Below are 21,273 nucleotides of genomic sequence, written 5' to 3'. Positions count from 1 at the left end.
CCTTCCAGCTCTGCTGTTCTCTGATTCTGTGTGATTAAGAATTGGGCACCGCAAATTATACACACACGAGCAGAAGGCTTTGGCACTGCGCTGAACAATTAGAACGAAGTTTTTATAATGTACAGCATTCTCTGAGAGCATTCTCAGGGGTCCCCTCCCGTCACACACCTGGGAATTTCCCTCCCTTCCTTCATACCTTATCTAAGGACGACACCTCAAGATGCAGTTCAGACGTGCATCCGTGGCCTGCTTCTGCCTCGTCCTGGGTCATCCCTGGGCAATTCTGCGGCCATTGTACTCGAATGGTGCCGGGCACCTTTGGGGGCGCCTGGGCCAGTAGCCCAGAGCTGGCCTGATTCCCCGCCCAAGCTTTGCTCTCCAGACTTTGCTCCTTCTTCAAAGGCAGCAGTGGGGAAATGTCACCCTTTCTGTGTTCGGCTTTGGCAGCATTTGAGGAGGCCTTTTGGCTTCTGCCAGGGCTGCCTCACCAGGACCCAAATCTCCATCCTGGTTAGCCCAGGGGTGTGCCCTCTCGCACTCATGGAACCAACTGGGTGTTGTTACAAGGATAAGATGGAGAGGAGGAGGAAGAAGGGAATTATGTAAGCTGCTCGAAATTCATTGGGAAAAGCAGGATATAAATCGGATCAATAAAATAAATTATTATTATTATTATTATTATTATTATTATTATTATTATTAAACATTTCTATGCCGCCCCTTGCCGAAACCTCGGGGCGGCTTACAACACGATAAAATACAATGAAATACAATAGCACATAATAAATTACCATTAAATACAAAGTACAAAAAATACATTGGTTTACAAATATAAGATTAAAATTATCAGTATAACTTAAGTAAATAAAAATATAGGAGGAGAAAGAGAAGGAAGAAGAAGTTGCCCTGGCCAGATCATATGTTTTAACAATTCAAATGATGTTTAAATAAAAAGGTCTTTACCTGGTGCCGAAAAACCAGTAACGACGGTGCCAGGCGGACCTCTTTGGGGAGTGAATTCCATAGGCTGGGTGCCACCGCAGAGAAAGCCCTCCTCCAAGTACTTACTCTCCTAATTTCTTTCGTGGAGGGTTCCCGGAGAAGGGACTCTCCCGCAGATCTCAGAGGGCGGTCGGGCATATACGGACGTAAGCGCTCGTTCAGGTAGCCAGGACCCAAGCCGTTTAGGGCTTTATAGGTCATAACCAACACCTTGAATTGGGCCCGGGCTTCAATGGGCAGCCAGTGAAGCTGACGGAGGACTGGAGTCATGTGAGCATAATGCCCCGTCCCCGTCAGCAACCTGGCAGCTCTATTTTGCACCAATTGAAGTGTTCGGACCGTCTTCAGGGGAAGCCCCACGTAAAGTGCGTTACAGAAGTCTAGGTGGGAAGTCACCAGCGCGTGTGTCACCGTCGCCAGGCAGTCGTACTCCAGGTAGGGGCGCAGCTGATTAATCAGCCGAAGCTGAAGGAAGGCGTTCCTCGCCACCGCTGTCACCTGAGCTTCCAAAGAAAGCTCTGGGTCGAGGAGTACTCCTAGGCTGCGGACCTTATCCCTAAGAGGGAGTGTTGCACCATTCAGGACCAGGTCAAATACACCCTCTCCGAAACCCGATCCGCCAACCAACAGGACCTCCGTCTTGTCTGGGTTGAGTTTCAGTTTATTGGCCCTCATCCATTCCCTTACCTTGGCCAAGCACCGGTTCAGCACAGCCACTGCCTCACCTGGATTAGTGGAAAACGAGAGGTAAAGCTGGGTATCATCAGCGTATTGATGATTCCGCAGCCCACACCTCCTGATGACCTCTCCCAGCGGTTTCATATAGATGTTAAATAGCAGAGGGGATAGAATGGAGCCCTGTGGTACCCCATGGCATAGCTGCCATGACGTAGAGACATGGTCCCCCAGCACTACCTTCTGGAATCGACCGTTGAGATAGGAGCAGAACCACTGCAGAGCAGTGCCTCCAACCCCCAATCCCGCAAGTCTATCCAGAAGGATACCATGGTTGATGGTATCGAAAGCCGCCGAGAGGTCCAGAAGAACCAACAGGGATGTACTCCCCCTGTCCTTCTCCCTGCACAGGTCATCGTACAGGGCGACCAAGGCAGATTCAGTACTGTACCCGGGTCTGAAGCCGGACTGAAAAGGATCCAGATAATCAGTTTCATCCAAGAGTGCTTGGAGTTGTCCCGCCACCACTCGCTCCAACACCTTGCCCAGAAACGGGATGTTGGCCACAGGTCTATAGTTAGTGGCCATCTCTGGATCCAGTGACGCTTTCTTCAGGACCGGTCGTATTACCGCCTCCTTTAAAGGGGCAGGCACTCGACCCTCCCTCAGAGAAGCGTTAACCACTTCCAAGATCCAGGTCCCAATCCCGTGCTTGGAGTTATTTATTAACCAAGACGGGCAAGGATCCAATAGGCAAGTGGTGGGACGTACTCGTCCAAGCACCTTGTCCACATCATCGGGCCGCAATAATTGAAATTCTTCCAATAGCAACCTCCAAGCACTCCGATGGTCCTTCACCGTTGGCTAGGTGGGTTGGGGCTCATGGGACTTGCAGGCCAAGCTGTCAGCAGGCTGCACGTCACCAACCACCGGGCACGCCTCAGGGCAGTGTTTTCAGGCTGCAGCAGCCGGACGCCGGGCAGGTATCCAAGCAGGTGTGTGCGACGGGGGCAGTGGCGCAACGTGGCCATTTCGAGGGAAGGTCACCGCCACCAGGTACCATACAGGTGCCTTTCCTTTGTGGAGCACCTGCCTGAAAGCACCTTTGACTCCTCCTGCCCTGGCTTTTCCCCAAGGGATGCTGCATCAGGCTGGAGGGGTGTGGGGGGGACACAGACTTGGGGAGAGAAAGGCCAGGGGCTCAGACCGTTTTGCCGGATGCAGCGACCTGTCGGGAAGCCTGGATGGCAGCCGTGACACAGGATACCCGGGTTCAGCCGGGAAAGACCCCTTTCGCCTTTTACTGAAAGGTCCCCCAGGACCCTGCCGTGACTTAGGCAGCACGTGGCCGGGCAGCGGTTCTCACCTCTGACTGCCAAGTCACCGCCCACGAACAGACACTTTTATAACCTGCTTGTCACGCGCATCAATGCGGAGTGTTCAGTTCCCAGATCATGTTGGTACGATGGCATCCTCGTATCTTCAGGCATGATGTAATGTTCTAAAGCGACCAGAAATACGGGTAACAATAATGGGGGAAACATTCCTGATTGCCTTATTGACCTGTCAACTGAGTAGACTGCCTTGCAGTTTGGATCCTGTTTAAACATGCAGATGTGTCCGATGGAGGAACCATTCCTGAAATCTGGTTTGGCAGCCACGCTCCGCAGGCGCTTGCCTCTGTGGGACCAGATGCTCAGGTTCAGTAACAAATGGACACCGTTGTTCCAGTCTTTCTGCGGCGGATGGGAACACTGGTTTTATTGATTGATTGATTGATATCCTGCCTTTTTCCTACAAAGGGCTCAAGGCAGCTTACATCTCCTCCTCCATCTTATCCCCACAACAACAACAACCCTGTGAGGTAGGTTGGGCTGAGCGTCTGTGACTGGCCCAAAGTCACCCGGTTGGCTCCATGGCTGAGCGGGGACTCGAACCTGGATCGTCTGAGTCCCAGTCCCGCGCTCTTAACCACCACACCACACTGGCTCTCACACTGGTTTTTCCCCACTGAGTGTCAGCCTCCAGCAGCTTCGAGTCCAGCTAAGAATTCCATCTTCTTAAAGTGACCGCAGCACCAAACAGTGACCTGGCTCGGAATTCTGCTGCTTTCTGAGAAAGGGGTGCAGGTTTGATTTTATAACACAAAGGCACATAGAAGCAACCCTTTTCTGCCAGGACTTATCTGAACTTTCCCAGCAGATGCAACCCAAAGGCCCGCCCCCGGCTCTTATTTCTGCTTGGCTGGACCTCTCTTGGCACCTGTGATCCAACAGCCTTGGCAGCATGGTGGAGACCTGCCCGGGGCTTATCTCCGGCCTTCGCGGGTTCCACCAGCTGCTGCGTTACCCACTGGAAAGAAACAGCAACTGAAAAAACAGGAAATCCCAGACTCTTTTGAAGACGTCACATATTTACTCTGAGCCAAGGAAGTAAGTATGCAACGGGCAGGAGGTCTGGGTTTGCTCAGCGGGAGCACCGAAAGGTGTCGGAAAGGTAAACAGGGCTGTGCTAGGGAGATGTTTGGTGGCCGCTCCGTCCGCACAGGCTGGGCAGGCCCCGGGCGGCACCCCGGAGGGGATTCTGCAGTGCCCGGGGCTTCGGAAAGCCACGCAGCACGGACACACAAGGGGCCTCTGTCCGTGCCGTCTCCCAGGTCATGCCCGTGTGGGGTGGCTTGGGTCCTGAGTTGGGCCACCGGGCCACCGTCTCACCTCTGTTCCCCAGCCTGGCCTCTGGAACATGCCAGGTGGGGGTGGGGGGGAGCTGGCTCAGGGTTCTCTGCACCGATTGGCCGAAGCCGCCCCAGGTGTGAAGGTCCACCTGGGGAGGCTGCAGGTGGAGCCCGTTTTCTTCCAGGCAGGCCTCCTGCTGGGCCATGCGGTGCCGCCCCTCTTTGAGGAAGCCCCCGGCACGCGGGGAGACGTGGCGTTCGAAGGGGTCCACCGTCCGCCGGGGGAGCACAGCCTTTGGTCAGGCCACGGAGGGGATGCGCCCCTGCAGCCAGTGCGGCACAGAAATGCCTCTCCTTCCAAAACTGGCATTGCTCCTAATTTTAGCCTCACAGCAACCCTGTGAGGTAGGCCAAAGAGGGACCCACCGAACTTTGTTGTTGACCTAGGAATGGAACCCGCGTCTGCCCGTTCTGTTGCAATACTGCAGCTCAGCCTTCCTCGAACCTGGCAAGCTCCAGATGCTTTGGACTGCAGCTCCCATCATCCTTGGCCACAAACGACAAGGCTCGATGTGTGTTTCATCCAAAAATATAAAGAAACGCCTCCCGGGTCAAAAACCTTTACCTGTGAATGAAAAAAGACAGCACAGCAGGAAAATCAGTTCCTCTGGCCAGAGGGGAGTGCCATCGGCTTCCCCGCATTCTGAAATGGTACGGTCCTGGAGGGCCATACCATGTGCTTCTCCAAATGTCTGATCTGCTCTAAGGAGCTTTTCCAATGTGGGTTTAAGGACGGATACTCCAGGAGCCAAATTAGGAGATTAGAAAATTAGGAGTGTGCACTCTCTTAACGAGCTCAGACGCTCACGTGTGTTTTCGGCAGCAATCGCCACTGAGTTTCATGCCCTGATTTTTATCTATACAGTCACCTTCAGGTTATTGGGCCACATAGAAATGGAAATAAAGAAACGAACATGGAAATTAATTAATTGATTTTGAGCCATCTAGAGAGTGTTGCTGGTGCAGGGGAGGCTGAGACACTGCTAGGAATCGACATAAACCATCAGCCCCAGCTTCCTTCCCTCCGCATGCTAGCACACTTCTTGTGTGCTCTCTGAAACTCGCTCGATCCTTGCCGAGGCAGCGGGGGCAATTCTGTGCCGGCTGTGAGGAGGGCAGGAACTTGGTTTTCGGAGTCGCCTCTCCATGGCAGGATCCCAGAGCTGGCACTTTGAACGATCCCAGGGAAGGCCATAGCTACACCCTTACGTCAATATGGGCCACCTGGGCTTGTTTATATATGTGTGCTGGGGCAGATACAATATTTATTGACTTCTGAGTGTTTGTTTTAATCTCAGCAATATTTCCAGCAACTGAAGACAAACTAACAATAGCAGAGTATTAAATGTAAAAATGCCAGGTAACTGCAGTCAATAAATTAATTTCAGCAAGCCATCATAAATGCTCCGTTTGGATCTTAGCAGGCCTATTTAGATATCTTTTTAAGTTGACCAACCATTACAGCAAAAGGCAGATAACAAAAAGGTGTCGCCCACCTGATAAAGCCAAAGCGTAAATCCTCTGGAAATCAGTAGGATTTGTTTCTCTTCTTTAATTTAGTGAATGCAAGTGAAACCCGGACAAATTGACCCGAAAATGCATCAGCGCCGTCTTTCTTGCGTGTGTGAAAAAGGGGAGGGAGCCAGAGAGAGGGAGGTTCGGGACAGATCCCAGAAGGCCTTTTCCATACAGCACAGGGCTAAATTATGGGAGCCACTTCCTCAGGAGGTGGGAATGGCCGCCAGTTTGGATGGCGAAAAGGAGATCCGACAAATTCGTGGAGGAGAAGGCTGCCCACGCACCGCTCTGCGCCGGTTTGCACGACACGAGAGCATTTTGCAGGCTCGTTTGCTCTCGAGGAGCCACTGCTCGCGTGGCTGCCATTCTCAGCGTGTCGGAGGCGTGGCCACCGTGTCGTCTGAACCCAGCTGCTGCGGGCCGTGTGAGGACGAAGCAACCCTCGCACAGCCCTCGGCTCCCGGGGCCTGAGTGCAGTCGGCAGGCGGATCCCCAGTCTGGGGTCGCAGGTGGAAAAGGGCCCCTGCCCGGTTTGCTTCCAGGGACTGAGGCCCCGGGACGCGATAGCCCACGGAAGGGCCTGGGGACGAGACCACGACATCCACTCGGCTTTATTTTGTGCGCAAGAAGCGAAGCGGAGCACGGAGTAATTCAAAAACTCAACCAACCCGTACTCTCTGAACAAACAATTCACAGGTCCTTTACATCGTTCTTCAACCACAGTTCCCATCGAAAGGCCCCTGGCTGCAGCCTCTCACCCTGCCATGATTCTTCTTACCTTGGTCATGCCCGATGCTTTTCCTTCTGTGGTTTTCCTCCCGCACGGCCACATTCCGGTGCAGTCATGGCCTGTGCTTAAATCAGGTAAACCTGATTGTATCTATGACACAATTAGCTCAGCTATTATTCATCTAGCCAGGGTTCATCTCTAGTTCAGCAGGAAATTGCCCCCCCCACCCTGCTTAAGGGGCCTTCAGCCTCTGACCCCAACGGGGGCTGCAGCTCCTTGCAGGTCAAAGCAAGCCATGGTGAGCCGTGGCATGTTATGCAAGCCGGGGCAGCGAGCGTGAGAACACATCCCAGAGTGCACGATCCTAAACTAGCTTAGCCAGCAAAAGGCCTACAACGCCCATCATGCCCCTTGCAGTGGGCGGGCTCCCCTCTGGGCCTCACATGACGTGTCTGGCCCACCGCTGCATTCCGCAGATTGGGTGCGGAGATCAGCCAGAGGGAGCCTGCACGGCTGTGGAGGAACGGCCCCAAATATTATGCAAACCGACTGTGGAACGTTTATTCCTGTACATGGCACACAAGGAAAGGGGATGGGGAGGGAAGAGGAAACAGGGAGAGTCCTGCAGCAGGGGCTGCTTCCCCTGCCCTCTGGCGGGAATCCATCCCCAGATGTGTCCCCCTCACCATGCCTCCTGGTTCAGCGTGTGCGTGTGGACACCAGGCGCAGCTCCGGGCTCGCAGCATGTAACCTGGAAGCCTCCCCCTTGCGTGCCAGTCCGCACACCTGCCAGGTAGGATCCCTCCCTGCTGGTGGGAGCCGTCCTCCATCCCGGCCCAAAGCCCTCTCTGCCTCGCCTTTTCCTGGGCTGCCTTGGTGCAGCGACATCCTCTGGGGCTGACAGGCCCCTTCGGCTCCATTGTCCCCCCACCTCCCATTCACCTCTGCCCAGCTCTCACCTGCACGGCGTGGGTGATTCAGCCTCTCCGTCCTGGCCTGCTGAGGCCAGCCCAGGTGAGAGCAAACAGTCTGGGGTCCTTCCCGGCCCAGGCAGGTGGCCCGTTCCCCAGGCATCAATCACCGTTGGGGCGGCGGTGCCAGCGCTTTCCGACAGGGCCGTGGGAAGCAGGGCAGCTGACCCAGGACCGTCTCTGCCGCCGGCCGGCAATGCAAATGCCCCACCACTTGGGACAGTATATAAAGTGTCCGTGGAAGGCGCCCCGTCCCTGGACGGTGTCCTGTTCTTCCGGAAATGAGGGGCCTTCTGGTGCTTTCTGCGCTGCTGGCTGTGGCCTTCAGCACCGAGACCTTCGTGGGGTAGGTGGACGCGCCTGGCCCCAGGCAGCCAGCGAGCCGCTGGGCCAGGGAGCTTCCCCGTCCCTGGAAGACGGCAAATACCAGCTCAGGATCTAATCCAGAGGGGAAGCAGCTCAGGGGTAAAGAGGGCTGGGTTTCCATATGGAAAAGCCCTGGGTTCTATTCCTGGCATGTTTTGGGGAGAAAGTTCGTGAGTTTCGGCAGAGCAGGATTGGACCCCTTTCCCCTGAGCTCCCCAGCCAGCCCCTGGCAATTGAACTAGGGACCACGTGAGAGCTGATCAGCCTTCTCCAACCTGGGGTCCTGCGGGTATTTTGGACTACAGCTTCCATCACCCCCGTCCCTTGGCCAGGCTGGCTGGAGCTAATGGGAGTTGAAATCCAAACGATTTGGAGGGCCCAGGCTGGGGAAGTGAAGGGGCTGCTTCGGGCACCAGATGCGGGGGGGAGCATTATTTGTGAGTGGGGGCGGGCATGTAAATCTATAAAGGGCCATCCTGCATTTTCGACTCCACTTTGCATGCAAAAGGCTCCACATTAGATCTCCGGCATCTCCAGGATGGGGGGGGGGGGTCTCCAGTTGGGACCCCCGCCAGCTGCTGCCAATCCGGAGTGCAGACGTGGCTGAGTCGGGAGGAGGCCGCTTCCTGCGCCCCTTCTGGAATGGCACAAGGGCAGTAGCTCTTTCTAGAAAAACCACCTTGGTACAGATGCCTCCGGCCTTTTTCAAATCCTAGTGGATGAACGCTTGTTGTGACGGTCCTCAGAAGTGGGAATTTGCGCATACTTTTAGCTGACTGGAACGCAAGGGACCTCACACGATCACCCTCCCCTCTGTTTCATCTTCACAACAACCCTGGGAGGTAGGCTAGGACGTGAGTCAGTGGCGGGCCCGAAGCCACCCAGCATGCTTTCAGGGTAGAATGAGGCGAGAACCCAGGTTGTACCTAAACACACTAAGCACTGCAGCACACCGGCACGCATAACGATTGCCAGACTCTCTTAGAAAGAGTCTCCTCCCCGCATGGAGAAAGTAATGCAAGGACCACTCCTTCTGCTTTGCAATACTGGCATCCTGCCACAAGATGGCGGTGGCGACCCCTGGCCTGTTTCTACCCGCGGCTGGAAGCAGCTCCACAGCAGCATCTAGTGGCAGAACAGCAGCATTACGGCACAACTTCCGCAGGTCTTGAAATACACATTGGGTGTGCCACTCAAGTGTGTCACGTTCCAGAAAAGTGGCATGTTGAACAAGCGTCCATAGGAGAGCATACATAAACCAGCCACAGACAACCTCCTGCATCCGTCACTCACGAGAGCCGCTAGGTGTGCCGTCTGCGGGCGGGAGAGCAAAAATACGCATGCAGCTTGTCTCCGCAGCCAACAGGTGCTGAGGATTTTGCCTGAAGACGCCTTCCAGCTGGAGAAGGTGATGGAGCTGGACGCATCTGAGAAGCTGCAGGTAAGGCAGAGGAGCGGAACCGGGCCCAGTTCCCGGCTCGGGGGCCTCGCCGAGGGCCCATGGCCTCCATGGGTCACGGCACTCTCGTGCCAGCACCTCCTCCATGTGGAAGACGCAGGGGGGGGGGCTGAGGGGCAGGGCCCCCGAGGGCCCCAGGGCCCATTGCAGCCCTTGGGGCCCTCCCGTGCCCACTCGGACTGGCAGCGATGGGGATGGCGTGGGGGAGGCGGCTGTGCGTCACATCCTGCTAGACTGGGAAGCAGCTCTGCCCAGTGCGGGAGTCCCCTGGGTCGCCTCGGCCACGATGCCCAGCATCCCCGCACGCCGGGCACGTGGCTGGCCTGGCGGAAGCTGCAGGCAGGAGGCTGCACGGTCGCTAATGTTACGCCAGGTTGGAGTAAGCGCAGGGAAACCCTTTCCTTCCTGCCCCTCACCGAGAAGACGCCCCCTGGCCCCAGAAGGCAAAGCCAGCTGTCCAAGGGCTCTCTCTGGGAGGGGAAGGCTGCGCTTCCTCATTTTCGGCCAGGGGTAAAAAAAAATGCCAAGGCAAATTATGGGACTGAAACTGCCTTGGTCGCCCAAGTCCAGGCCCAACTGATGGTGCTGGGGATGACCTCAAAGCCCTAAGTGGCTTGGGTCCGGGACCCCTGAAGGAGCGCCTCCTTCCCAAACGCCCTCCCGCCCCCTGAGCTCTGAGGCAGAGGCCCCGCTCCGGGAGCCCTCCTTGAGGGAGACCAAGAGGGTGACTACCCGGAGGGGGGCCTTCTCTGTGGCGGCACCCTGACTGTGGAACACGCTCCCCAGAGAGGGACGCCTGGCGCCAATGCTTTTTTCTTCTTGGCGCCAGGCGAAACCCTTTTTATTCTCCTGCTATTTTAATGTTGAATTGGTTTTAATTGTGATTTTATTGTGAATTGCTGGATGCTGTACCATTTTTTAATCTGTGCTTGTTGCAAACTGTCCTGAGACACTAGTAATGGAACAGTCTATGAAAGATTTAAATAAATAATTAAAATAAAATAAAATAAGTTTAAAATAAATTATAAAATAAAATAAAGAGTCAGTCGATACAGAGGGACCTGGTGCTCGTGGAGGCCACCTGAGATGGCTTCAAAGGGGGCTGTGCTTGTGAACTGAGTGGGGGGGGGTCTGTTATCACTGCTAATGGCCGGACTGGGAACCGGGGGGCTTCTTGCGAGGTTACCAAAAGCACGGCTGTTCCAAACACCCTCCAGACATGTATATGAATCCGCACTTTTCCTCTCGTGAATCTGCCCAGCTGGACTTCTGGCGAGCCCCGACTTACCCCAAGAGCCCCGTCGACGTCCGCGTCCCGTTCCCCAGTCTCCAGCGGGTGAAGGTCTTCCTGGAGTCCAACGGCATCCAGTACGACATCATGATCGAGGACCTCCAGGTGCGGAGCTGCTCCGGCGAGCAGGGGCTGTGAGTCGGAGGCAGGACCGGCTCTCCCGCCGGGTGGGACCGTGGGGTGGTACAGCCGGCCCCGGCGCTCGGCGGAGGGAGGCGCCCGCCTCGTAGGGGAGCTGTGGCAGGGGGTTGGAGGACAGGCAGCGCGGGGCCCACAGCCCACCCGGGCCAGTCCAAAGGAGCCGCTGGGCTCAGGCCCGGGGCAGGATGCTGGCCCCTGGGTGCTGGTTCTGAAAGCAGACGCCTCTGCCGGTCCTGTCGGCTCCCGCAGGTGGAACGGGATGGGGGCCCCTCTGGCCCTTGGCCTGAGGCCAACGGATGTGGCGGCGGGCTCTGGGCCGAGGTCTTTCTTCCTCAGTAGCCCTGGGGTCTCCCATGCGCACTGTCCCAGCGGACCCCACCCCAGTTGCTTCATTGAAACTGGGGTCCCCACATAGGGCGTGAAGGCACGTTTACACCGCTGGGACCCCCCCCTCCCTTCCAGGCCTGGTTTGCGTTCTATTCCACAAGTGTTTTTTATGCTTATGCTTCTCAGGTGAGTGGCTCCTCTTTCGGTCTCACCAACTCGGCTTCTGGGAAGTGCCTGTTCTGTGGGCTGCCATTTTGTAAGAGCGCCCACGACACGCTTAGCCTTCCAATGTGCCCACCGAGACGGAACATCTCAGGGTTCCCCTCTTCGCCCGTTGGGGCCCTTGAGGCTTTGGGCACGATTGCTTCCCGAGGGGCGGAGGGAACGGATACCTGCAGCGGCACCACAGAGGGCCAGGCGTGGCGCGTTGCACGAGTGCCAGGCCCCGGCAGGGGAAGCGGCTCCGAGCCGCCCGGGCGAGGCAGGGCTTGGCCGCCTGCTGGGTTTGCGGGGCTGATTCTTCCCGGGGGCCGACGGTTCTTCTCGTCCCCTGCAGTCCTTGATTGACGAGGAAAAGCTGGACATGGCGCGCCAACGTTCGGTGCTGCAGACGACCGAGACCTTCAACTATGCTGCCTACCACAACCTGGATGAGGTAGGTGCGCTGAGGCCGCAGCAGGACTCGATCCCTGCCGTGCCATTTACGTGCCCCTTTGTGTGTGTAGGGGCAGGAAGGATTCAGAGCCAGGTGAATAAAAATATGTCCCAGGTCACAGCGGGAATATTCAGCTGGATCTGGTCTTGCTGGGTTACCGCTTCCCTGTTCTGAGTCAGTGTCATTTTCCTCTGCTCCTGATTACTGCCCCCTTCTTGATCCTGGGTAAACGATCCCATCTAATCAGGGCTGACGTGGCGAATGAGATGGTCTGCCGTCACAGCACAGGTGCTCCACTGTCTTAAGGCTGGCCCAGGTGATGTCATCACTGAAGGTGACCCAAGGCAATTGAGGCCAAGGGCACTGCTTCCTGGGCTGGTCACTTCGGTGATCCTAGCCAATCAGGGATCACACCGTTACTGAGGGGAGCATAGCCAATCAGCTATTGTGCTGTGACAGGTGCATGATAACACCTGCCTTGAGTGAGGCCAGCTGCAGAGGAGAGCAAGAGAGAACAAGGCAGCTAAATGAGGAGGTGAACAATTCAGCGAGGGCTGCCATATTTATTTTATTTATTTAAAACATTTCTATGCTGCCCCATCGCAATAAGCCTCGGGGCGGCTCCCAACATCAAAAATCAACTATACAGTAAAACCACAATGCAATAAAACCACAATGCCATAAAACCTCAATAAAACCTCAGTGCATTCTCGGCTACAAAAAAACCACACCCTAATTAAATAAATAAATAAACAATTAAAATAAGTTTTAAATAAAAAGGTCTTAGCCTGGCGCTGAAAAACAAATAACGATGGCGCCAGGCGGACCTCTCTGGGGAGCGCATTCCATAAATGGGGCGCCACCGCCAAGAAAGCCCTCCTCCGGGTACTCACCCTCCTGATGTCATTCACGGAGGGTTCCCGGAGAAGGGCGTCTGCTGCTGACCTCAAGGGGCGGGAGGGCATATGGTCAACCTGCCAGAAAGTGTCACCTTCCTGAAAAGGCCGGGGTCCCGTTCCCATTTCATTTAACGGGGGCATTCTGGACGGGTCCTTTCCAACGGCCTGGATGTCCTATTACAATGGGTTTTCTGTTCTTTAATTATGGATTGCTCCTTTAGGAGTCCCTCAGTCGTATAAAAGCACCTGGCCCTCCAGAAACAGTAGCATGTGGGGCTCACCAGTGTTCAGGCCTCTCCTCTCCTCTCCGAGAAACGCACACACCACGGCAGTAACCGCCTCTTCTCTCTGTGCACTAGATCAATGCTTTTATGGATCTTCTAGTAACCGAAAAGAGTAATCTGGTTAGTAAACTCCAGATCGGCAAGAGCTATGAGGGGCGCCCAATCAACGTCCTGAAGGTAAGTCACCCCCTTCTCCTGGCAGGGGACCTTCTCCTCGCCCCCCCCCCCTTTCTGGCCCCAATGTTGGTGGGGTCTCCCCGGCTGGGGTCTTGCACAGTGGCTTGCGACCAGGTGGCCTTCGCAGGTGCAGGGAAGGTGTGGGAGGAGCAAAGGGGGGCAGGTAGCTGGCCAGCTCTGGGGCCCATGCGTGGAAGGCATACTCATGTATATGGGTGAATTCGGAAATAATTTCTAGGGTGGATTAATATTTCACGGAAGGCAAAGCCATCCAAATCAATCTCCCTTCTAAGTCAGGCCCAATAAAACCCTGCTCTAATTAATTGCATCCCACCCCAGGTCATCTTAAACTGGAAGCACCTCTTTGACTACAGTTGATTTGCAATGCGCATGAAAAAAGTCATTCAAAGGAAGGGCTGGTTAATTTGGTCACAAACTCTTTCACTTAATTGCCAAAATGCAATCACGCTGAGGCGGAGGAAAAGCTTCTGTTGGCACTGAGGGACATTGTGCTGCTCTGGGAAAAGATCTGAGGCGCTAGCAAATAGGTTTGCGGCTTGGAACCTATAGGCCCCGGAATACGTGGGCCTCTGGGACTGGCAGATGCAGGGCCTTAGGGTTTCCCTTCTTTTTCTGTTCACACAGTTCAGCACAGGAGGAATCAAGCGGCCAGCGATCTGGATTGACACTGGCATCCACTCCCGTGAATGGGTCACTCAGGCCAGCGGAGTCTGGTTTGCAAAGAAGGTATCAGCTCCAATTTCATCTCAAGGTCATACTTTTCACAACTGGGGAAAAGGAAAGCAGAGGAATGGGTGTGACACTGGCTACCAGCTCTGATGGTCCAACTATCCATACAAAGCCAAGCATGACTGATGGTTCAGCAGCCTCAGAATTTCAGCATTTATTGGTAAAGTTTCTAGTCCCCAGGGTAGCAAAGTCAGACGGAACAGTGTGAAAGACGCCGAAGTGGGAGGAGGAGGCTGTATAGGGTTATCTGCACCCCACGTGGTCTCTGTCGCTCCTTGGTGTTATCAGAACTGAAACTTACTGTCTGAATAATGCAAATATATTCAAAGTTTATTGTGATTGCAGAATGATACAGCATTCTTAGCTGTGGCAGTGCCCAGTTAAAGGAAAGACCCTCCGCTACGGAGCAGTCTCGCACTCATCGAGAGACGAGCTCCCGAGCTGTTGAGCAAATATGCTGTTGAGGCTTGACTCTGTCGATGCTTCTGAGCCTTCCTCGTTTCTCTCATCCAGATTGTTGACAGTTACGGCAAGGACCCTTCCCTGACCAGCATCCTGAACAACTTTGATATCTTCCTCGAAATCGTCACGAATCCTGATGGTTTTGCTTTTACACACAGCCAGGTATCCCTCTCCCTTCTTTTAGCCTCTGGGCTGGGATTTAGGTAGGCAGATTAAACTCCGCTGCCACGCAACGGTTTGGTTCCAGAGCATCTCCGTGGCTTCCAAACTGTGCTGAGGGGTCTTCCTGGCTTTTACAGAACCGCATGTGGAGGAAGACCCGGTCACACCACAGTGGGTTGTCCTGTATCGGAGTAGACCCCAACAGGAACTGGGACGCAGGCTTTGGAGGTAAGTGGTCTTCGGTTCTTTTTTTAACTCCCCTGTCCCCTGCCCCCATCAGAAACCTGCAGAGCTCTGACGAGCCATGTGGGATACCATTGCTCGTGGCGGCGGCTGGGCTGCATTTCCAGCCCTTTTCTCAAAAAGACCAGGATCAAAACACTCCGTGCTGCTGCCCATTTACCTAGGAAGAAGTACGGTTTGGTTGTAGGGAGCAAAGAATAGCTCTAAACTAGAAAGAGCAAAATAACATGCATCTGTAGCCGTTTGCCTGCTCAGCTGCATGTCTCCAGCTGGGCCAGGTTCTTAACAGTGAGAACGGAAGGCGAAAGGAGAGCCTGGGGGTGCTGGCCTGGCCCAGGAACTGACCCCGCGATGCCCTCGGGTGCCTCCGTCGCCGGCCCTCTGGGAGGCCATGGGGTGGGGGTGGCTGGAGGTCATATCACGGATCAGTGATGGCGAACCTTTTAGAGACCGAGTGCCCCAACTGCAACCCCAAAACCACTTATTTATCCCAAAGTGCCAACACGACAATAACACCTGAAAATTGAGGTTTTAGTTTAATAAAAACAACTCACAGCCAGTCCAAGCAAATACACACACACACACACACACACATATCTCCTTGGCAGCGCACTGACCGGCCATGTGAAAGCTCGGACAAATCAAGGCTAATGAGTCGTGGCTCGTGATGTCATCACCTGGCGCCGATGCTCCTTTCTGAGCGTGTGCATGGCCCCTATGTGCACTGTCATCTGATGCGCGGCTGCTGGGGCGACGCTGGGGTGGCTTGGCTCGCGTGCCGACAGAGAGGGCTCTGGGTGCCCGCTGCGGCACGCGTGCCATAGGTTCGCCACCACTGCCCTGGCGCACTCCCATAACCCTAATATAAGGATACAGTTGCATTGAAAAGAGGGCGATTTTGAGAAAGCCTCCGCTGAGTAGCTTTTTCTGCACAGCCCATCATTTCTGCCCATTCTAAACACATTCCAACCATCAAAATCATGCCAAGACACCTCGTTTTTCAAACTGTAACCCAGTGATGGTGAACCTTTTAGAGACCGAGTGCCCAAATTACAACCCAAGACCCACTTATTTATCACAACGTGCCAACACTGCAATAAAACCTGAAAACTGAGGTTTTAGTTTAGAAAAAATTCACAGCCAGTCCAAGCAAAAAATATATATCCTTGGCAGCCATTGACTGGCCATGCGGAAGCACGGACAAATCACGGCCGATGAGTCGCGGCTCGTGACGCCATCATGTGGCGCCGCTACTCCTTCCTGAGCACGCGCATGGCCCCTAGGTGCGCTGTTACCAAATGCTCGGTTATTGGGGTGATGCTGGGGCGGCTTGGCTCGCGTGCCGACAGAGAGGGCTCTGCATGCCCGCTGTGCCACAGGTTCGCCACCACTGTGCTAGATACTTCCCCGGGTTTGGGGAAGCTGTGAAGCTGGTCTCAGACTGACACTGAACTTTAGACCTGCTCTTGCAACTCAGCGGATCTGGGCCATTTTTGACCAGGAGGTGTGGGGAGGCCGCCCTGCTGAAGTGCCAGCCTGGAGTCGTTCTCAGCCAGCAGCTCTGAGAGTGTTGTGGTTTCTTCTCTCCAGGGCCCGGCTCCAGTGGGAACTCGTGCACTGAAACGTACCGCGGCCCCTACGCCAACTCGGAGTCTGAAGTGAAAGCCATCGTCGACTTTGTGCAGGATCACGGCAACATCAAAGCCTTCATCTCCATCCATAGCTACTCGCAGCTCCTCCTCTACCCGTACGGCTACACCACACAGAAGGCTGCGGATCACGAGGAGCTGGTACGTCTCGGCTGTGCAGGGCCCTCTTCCAGCCGCTGGGCACCTCCGGTGCGGTGGTGGAGGAAAACTTTGAGATGCAGGTGGCGGTTGTGACAGTTCCCACAACCAAAAGTCTCAGACTGCAGACGTTTGTGTTAGTCCCTGTCGACAAACCAGACCAAGCACTTGGCATCTCCAGTAGGTGGAGGTCTTTTGTATACCTAATGGACCTTCCCCCACATCAGAAGAACTCCAACAAGTGCTGTATTTGGGGTCTTTTAATTACCCCAAGCTGATTTCTAATACTGTTTGGGGTATAAAATTATCCACAATGCCACTTGTGCATTTTTTTCATAAAGTGCATTTAGCAATACCAATCACTTGGACTGACCACACATCAGGTGGAACGTTTGTTTTGAATACGTATCTGCCCCGTCTTTGCACAGGGAGCAACCAGCAACATTTGCAGAACCTCCAGGCATCAAATATTTTTATTTTCTATTAGAAGCTATAAAAACCATGGTTTTAACCCAAATACAGAGGAACTCCAGCACAGACTGGAATGACTGGGAGCAGACACCAGCCATTTTTCAAAACAAGCATTGTTCTCCTGGGGTCGTTTTTGTACCGTGTGTGCAAACCTGTCTCTGATGAGGCCAGTGTCTTGTAGGGAAGCCCACTGTGCTGACTTAATTTCACAAAGGGCACGGCACCGGGCTGGTGCAAAGCATCTTACGCACACCGCTCCCACGAGCGATGCACTGTCTCGTGGGAGGCTCATGCGCTGCTCTAGCACTTCCCTCTGTGAGAGCGCCTCCTGGTGCAGGGAGGCGGGGGCACAGCTGGTGCGGAGAAGCAAGGTCTGCACCGCAGGCTTGATGCCTGCAATCACATTTGGTGTGTCTTGCACACCTGGCTCATCTCCAGATGGATCAGTTCTTTTCCGAGACTGGGATGAATAGACAGCATCTCCATTTGGCATAGCGATCTCCAAATTGGTGTGGGTTAAGACCCAGGACACATGGCTTGTGAGAGCTGCAATATCCGTAAGATTAACAAAACCCCCTTCGTAAGCCAGCTGTTAATTGCGTAATTTCTCACAAGGCGGTCCAGGTTATCCTTTGGTTGCACTGGCGTGTTCCATAATGCTCCAGGGGGCCCTCACGTGTCGTGGTGCCTCTAGAACACTGGAGAACCACGCGTGGTGTGCATCCAGAGATGACAATAGTTCCCTGTGCAGGTGCGGCTGCATTCCAGGTGGGATGCGGGGCTTATTCTGTCCCACTGTGCCAACAAAGGTCAAGTTTTCACTTATCAATCCTTCAGCCCGTTCAGCATGAACGGTGTCCTAGCAAGATTAGACTGCAGGGCTACTTATATATAAATATGCCACACCAAAGGTGAGGCCAGGTGCTGCCAGTTACAGCAACATGCAAGTTTTAAGAGCCCATTTGTGTATTTTTGGCCTTTCTCGATCTCATGTTGCCCTTTCTTCTTCCCAGGATGCTCTTGCTAAAAAGGCCGTCAATGCCCTTGCTTCCCTCCATGGGACCAAATACAGATATGGGAGCATCACTGCCGCCATCTGTAAGTTATCCAAGCAGGAAAACAGGCCATACGAGGTGGGGAACTTCACTACGGTGAACTGAGTGAGGTCTTCCCCCATTTGCTGCACAGAGTACTTTTATTAATTTCTTAGTATTTCTATAATGCTCTACAGTCAAACAGATCCTGAAACAGTAAATGGTAGGGACGGGGTTGAAGGAAGGTCAGCCTTCCCTGCAGATGCGACGGACAACTCCGTCATCTTTCATCGTTGGGCAGGGTGGCTGCAAGGATGGGCGCTACGGTCTGACGGCATGCGGCTGATGAAAGCTGCGCCATGTAAATGGCTCCTGAGTCTTCGTTGCCGCCCATGTTCTGGGGTACATCCAGCTCATGAAACTGTGTACCATCACAGCTCAAGTGAGCCTTGACCTTGAGTAGAAAACCTTCCTGTAGATGCCAGCGCGTGGTGGCAGCTTGCTCTGGGCTGCCGGCTGGTCCTGCTTCAGCTGGAACAGCTGCTGAGCAGCTGGCACGGATGGGTTGAACGTGTCTCCATTCACACGTGGTTCAAGTTGTGTAGCGATTCGATCATCACAGAATTTGGGTTTCCTGAATATGGAACGGTCTTTCTGCATACATCCTTAGGCCAGTGCTTGAAGTGCTCATTTAGGTTCCTCTACAGAAAGTTTAATTTCCTCCCCAATCAAGTTTTGTTTGGAAACAATAAAGTGGAAGGAACGACATGGGAGGAATTGGTTGGAAAAGAACAACGGAAGGGCCGAGTAAGTCCCCTCTTTTGGCTGCCAGAAAATTCTCCCAAGCTTTTTTGTTTTGAAGAATGTATCTTAAAAGTCTTGCACATAGTCAGGGCTTGCTGTATAACCAGGAAGATCACAAGCCCACTTTTCCCAGCTCCCAATTTCTTCAAATTGTGTATCTGTTCATAAAGCCAGGCTTCATTATGCCTGGCACAGCTAAAGTGGAAGGATGTACATGGATGGGACTAGAAAGTCTCGAGTCCAAAGCAGCCTTCCCCACCCAGATGCACTAGACTAGAAACCCCATTCTACCGACTCACTGTCCAATGCATCTGGCAGGCGACAGGTTGGAGACGACTGCTTTAGGCACTGGGCTTACACCCTGGGAGGAAGCTGCCGAGAGAACATTTCTGAGTCCCCCCCTTATTTTCAAGGAAGCGCCAGCACTGGTGACCACGGCAACCTTGTCCGTATGGGAGGAGAGCTGTGCGCTGTGGTGGTGGAGAGGGCAGGCTGGGGCTCTAGTCCTCCCTCAGCCATGGTGCTCAGCGGGCGACTCTGGGCCAGGCCCAGGCTCTCAGCCGAGCCAACCTCACAGAAGGGAGGCGAGCCGCACAAGCGACTGTGGGTTCCTTGCCGGAGGAGCAAAGGCAGTGCAACGAAAACGCAACAGCCACACAGCGCAGAACTAAGTGCTCTGGCTCTTCCAACGCGTCCCCGTTTCCTTTGCCTAGATCCAGCGAGTGGTGGAACGATTGACTGGACCTATGACCAAGGCATTAAGTACTCCTACACGTTCGAGCTACGGGACACGGGGCGCCATGGCTTCTTGCTCCCGGCCAGCCAGATCGTTCCAACCGCCGAGGAGACGTGGCTGGCCTTGATGGTCATCATGGAGCACACGCGAGACCATCCATACTAAGACCGGAGCGGAAGGGCGTTTTCTCCGGAGGCAACCGGTCGCCTTGGTCATAATAAAGACAGGAATGAAGAGAAATCACTGTTTTGTCATCTTATTCTAGCCAGTAATTTCACCTTTAGTCTTGCCTCTCGAATCCTTTTTCGTAAAAGAGGAATTAAAGTAATGGGGAACCAAATATAGTGAAATGCTGTTACGTCAAACTTTTCTATGAAGTATCGGAAGAGTCTCCTTGATACAGGGTGGGACGGGGAAATTCTCCCTTCCCTGTAGCGTCAGGCAGTGTTAGAGGTTTTACTTTCAGGTTGGTATCTCAGACTCAGGCACACACCGCCTCTGTCTGGTCAGGGTAGGGAAAGTCTTCCACATGGTGTGCTCTTCTTCATGGGCACACATTTGGTTATGAGGGTTTGGTCAGGAGCATGAGTCCAAGTGGGAGTTATTCCAAGAAGTCTGCTTTCCATTTTGAAACGGAACATGCACCTCTGACGTCTCCAGAGAGGTTTAAAACCTTACTTCAAGACAGAACAACTCCCTTGGTGGTTAATACCTGGCAATGACCTGCCTAATAACCCACGACATAAAAAGGCTCATAGAAAGAGTGGGCAGCTATCTCTTTATTGAGCGGCAAACAATACAGAAGCTCAGCTATGCACAAAAACTAGCCACCCCAGTCCAAGGCGGCGGCATTAAACCACTGGATATAATTAACCTAATGAGCAAGCTATACCAAATCCACCAAGCCAGTAAGAGGATTAACGGCATGTTGAGCTCTTCCCCCAGTGCCAGCGTTTTGTAAAAAAGCTCTTCTTCAGAACTGGGGATGCACCTGTCTTTTTGTCACCTGGCTTTCTGGTCAAGCCTTAGTATAAGAATAAAGTATTTGAAACAAATTTCAAAACCATACAGAGACTTGCAATGCAAAAGAAAAGAATGTTCGCCTTATAAAATAGGTTCCAATCAAATCGAAACAAAAACACTTGACATTTGTAAACGGCAATAATCTTGTAGTGTTTTGATACTGTTGACAGCATATTGAAGCAGGTGCACAAAATTATTTAGTATTTCGCATTAAGAAAAGCCAAAGCATAACATCCAAGTGGGCATACCTCTTGTTAGACTACTTGATTTCAAATCAGTTTGCCCTCCTTGGTTTGGCTACAGAATTCTGAAAGCTGTGCTTTTGCAAAAGGGGTGACAACTAGACTCCTTGAACAATAGTTCCTAGGACCAGCACCATTCTAGCCTGCAAGAAAATCTCCACATAGCTCAGTCCATGTTATATAAATAGGAAACATTTAATATTAAATATTAAAGAGACTATGTTGAAGCAGCACATATACCAAGAAAAAATCTCAACCAACCAATCACCACGCTTGTCATTCATAATAAATACGTGACATTTAAATGCAACCCATTTCAAACACTGAAGT

The 21,273-nt window shown here is 53.5% G+C and overlaps 1 protein-coding gene across 1 annotated transcript; it reads left to right on the top strand.

Moving 5' to 3' along the window:
• The first annotated feature begins 7,911 nt into the window (after positions 1-7,911).
• LOC123033052 (carboxypeptidase A1-like) lies at positions 7,912-19,867 on the top strand. The gene is made up of 11 exons (XM_044449396.1): positions 7,912-7,976; positions 9,356-9,437; positions 10,717-10,851; positions 11,771-11,869; positions 13,128-13,229; positions 13,875-13,976; positions 14,493-14,603; positions 14,741-14,831; positions 16,437-16,636; positions 18,118-18,202; positions 19,656-19,867. The coding sequence occupies exons 1-11, from the start codon at positions 7,912-7,914 to the stop codon at positions 19,841-19,843; spliced, it is 1,260 nt and encodes a 419-aa protein (XP_044305331.1). The 3' UTR covers positions 19,844-19,867.
• The last annotated feature ends 1,406 nt before the right edge of the window (positions 19,868-21,273 follow it).

This window comes from Varanus komodoensis, unplaced genomic scaffold, assembly GCF_004798865.1.
Source record: "Varanus komodoensis strain SLA01 unplaced genomic scaffold, ASM479886v1 scaffold1, whole genome shotgun sequence".
In the NCBI taxonomy this organism is placed as follows: domain Eukaryota; kingdom Metazoa; phylum Chordata; class Lepidosauria; order Squamata; family Varanidae; genus Varanus; species Varanus komodoensis.
Note: the sequence above shows the minus strand (reverse complement) of the source record. Positions and strands in the feature narration are given on the sequence as shown.

Excerpts from the sequence above, each read along its gene's own strand:
- LOC123033052 (XM_044449396.1), top strand. The coding sequence starts at position 7,912 with ATGAGGGGCCTTCTGGTGCTTTCTGCGCTGCTGGCTGTGGCCTTCAGC. Across the intron at positions 10,852-11,770 it reads TCATGATCGAGGACCTCCAG|TCCTTGATTGACGAGGAAAA; the intron begins GTGCGGAGCTGC and ends CGTCCCCTGCAG. Across the intron at positions 13,977-14,492 it reads GAGTCTGGTTTGCAAAGAAG|ATTGTTGACAGTTACGGCAA; the intron begins GTATCAGCTCCA and ends TCTCTCATCCAG.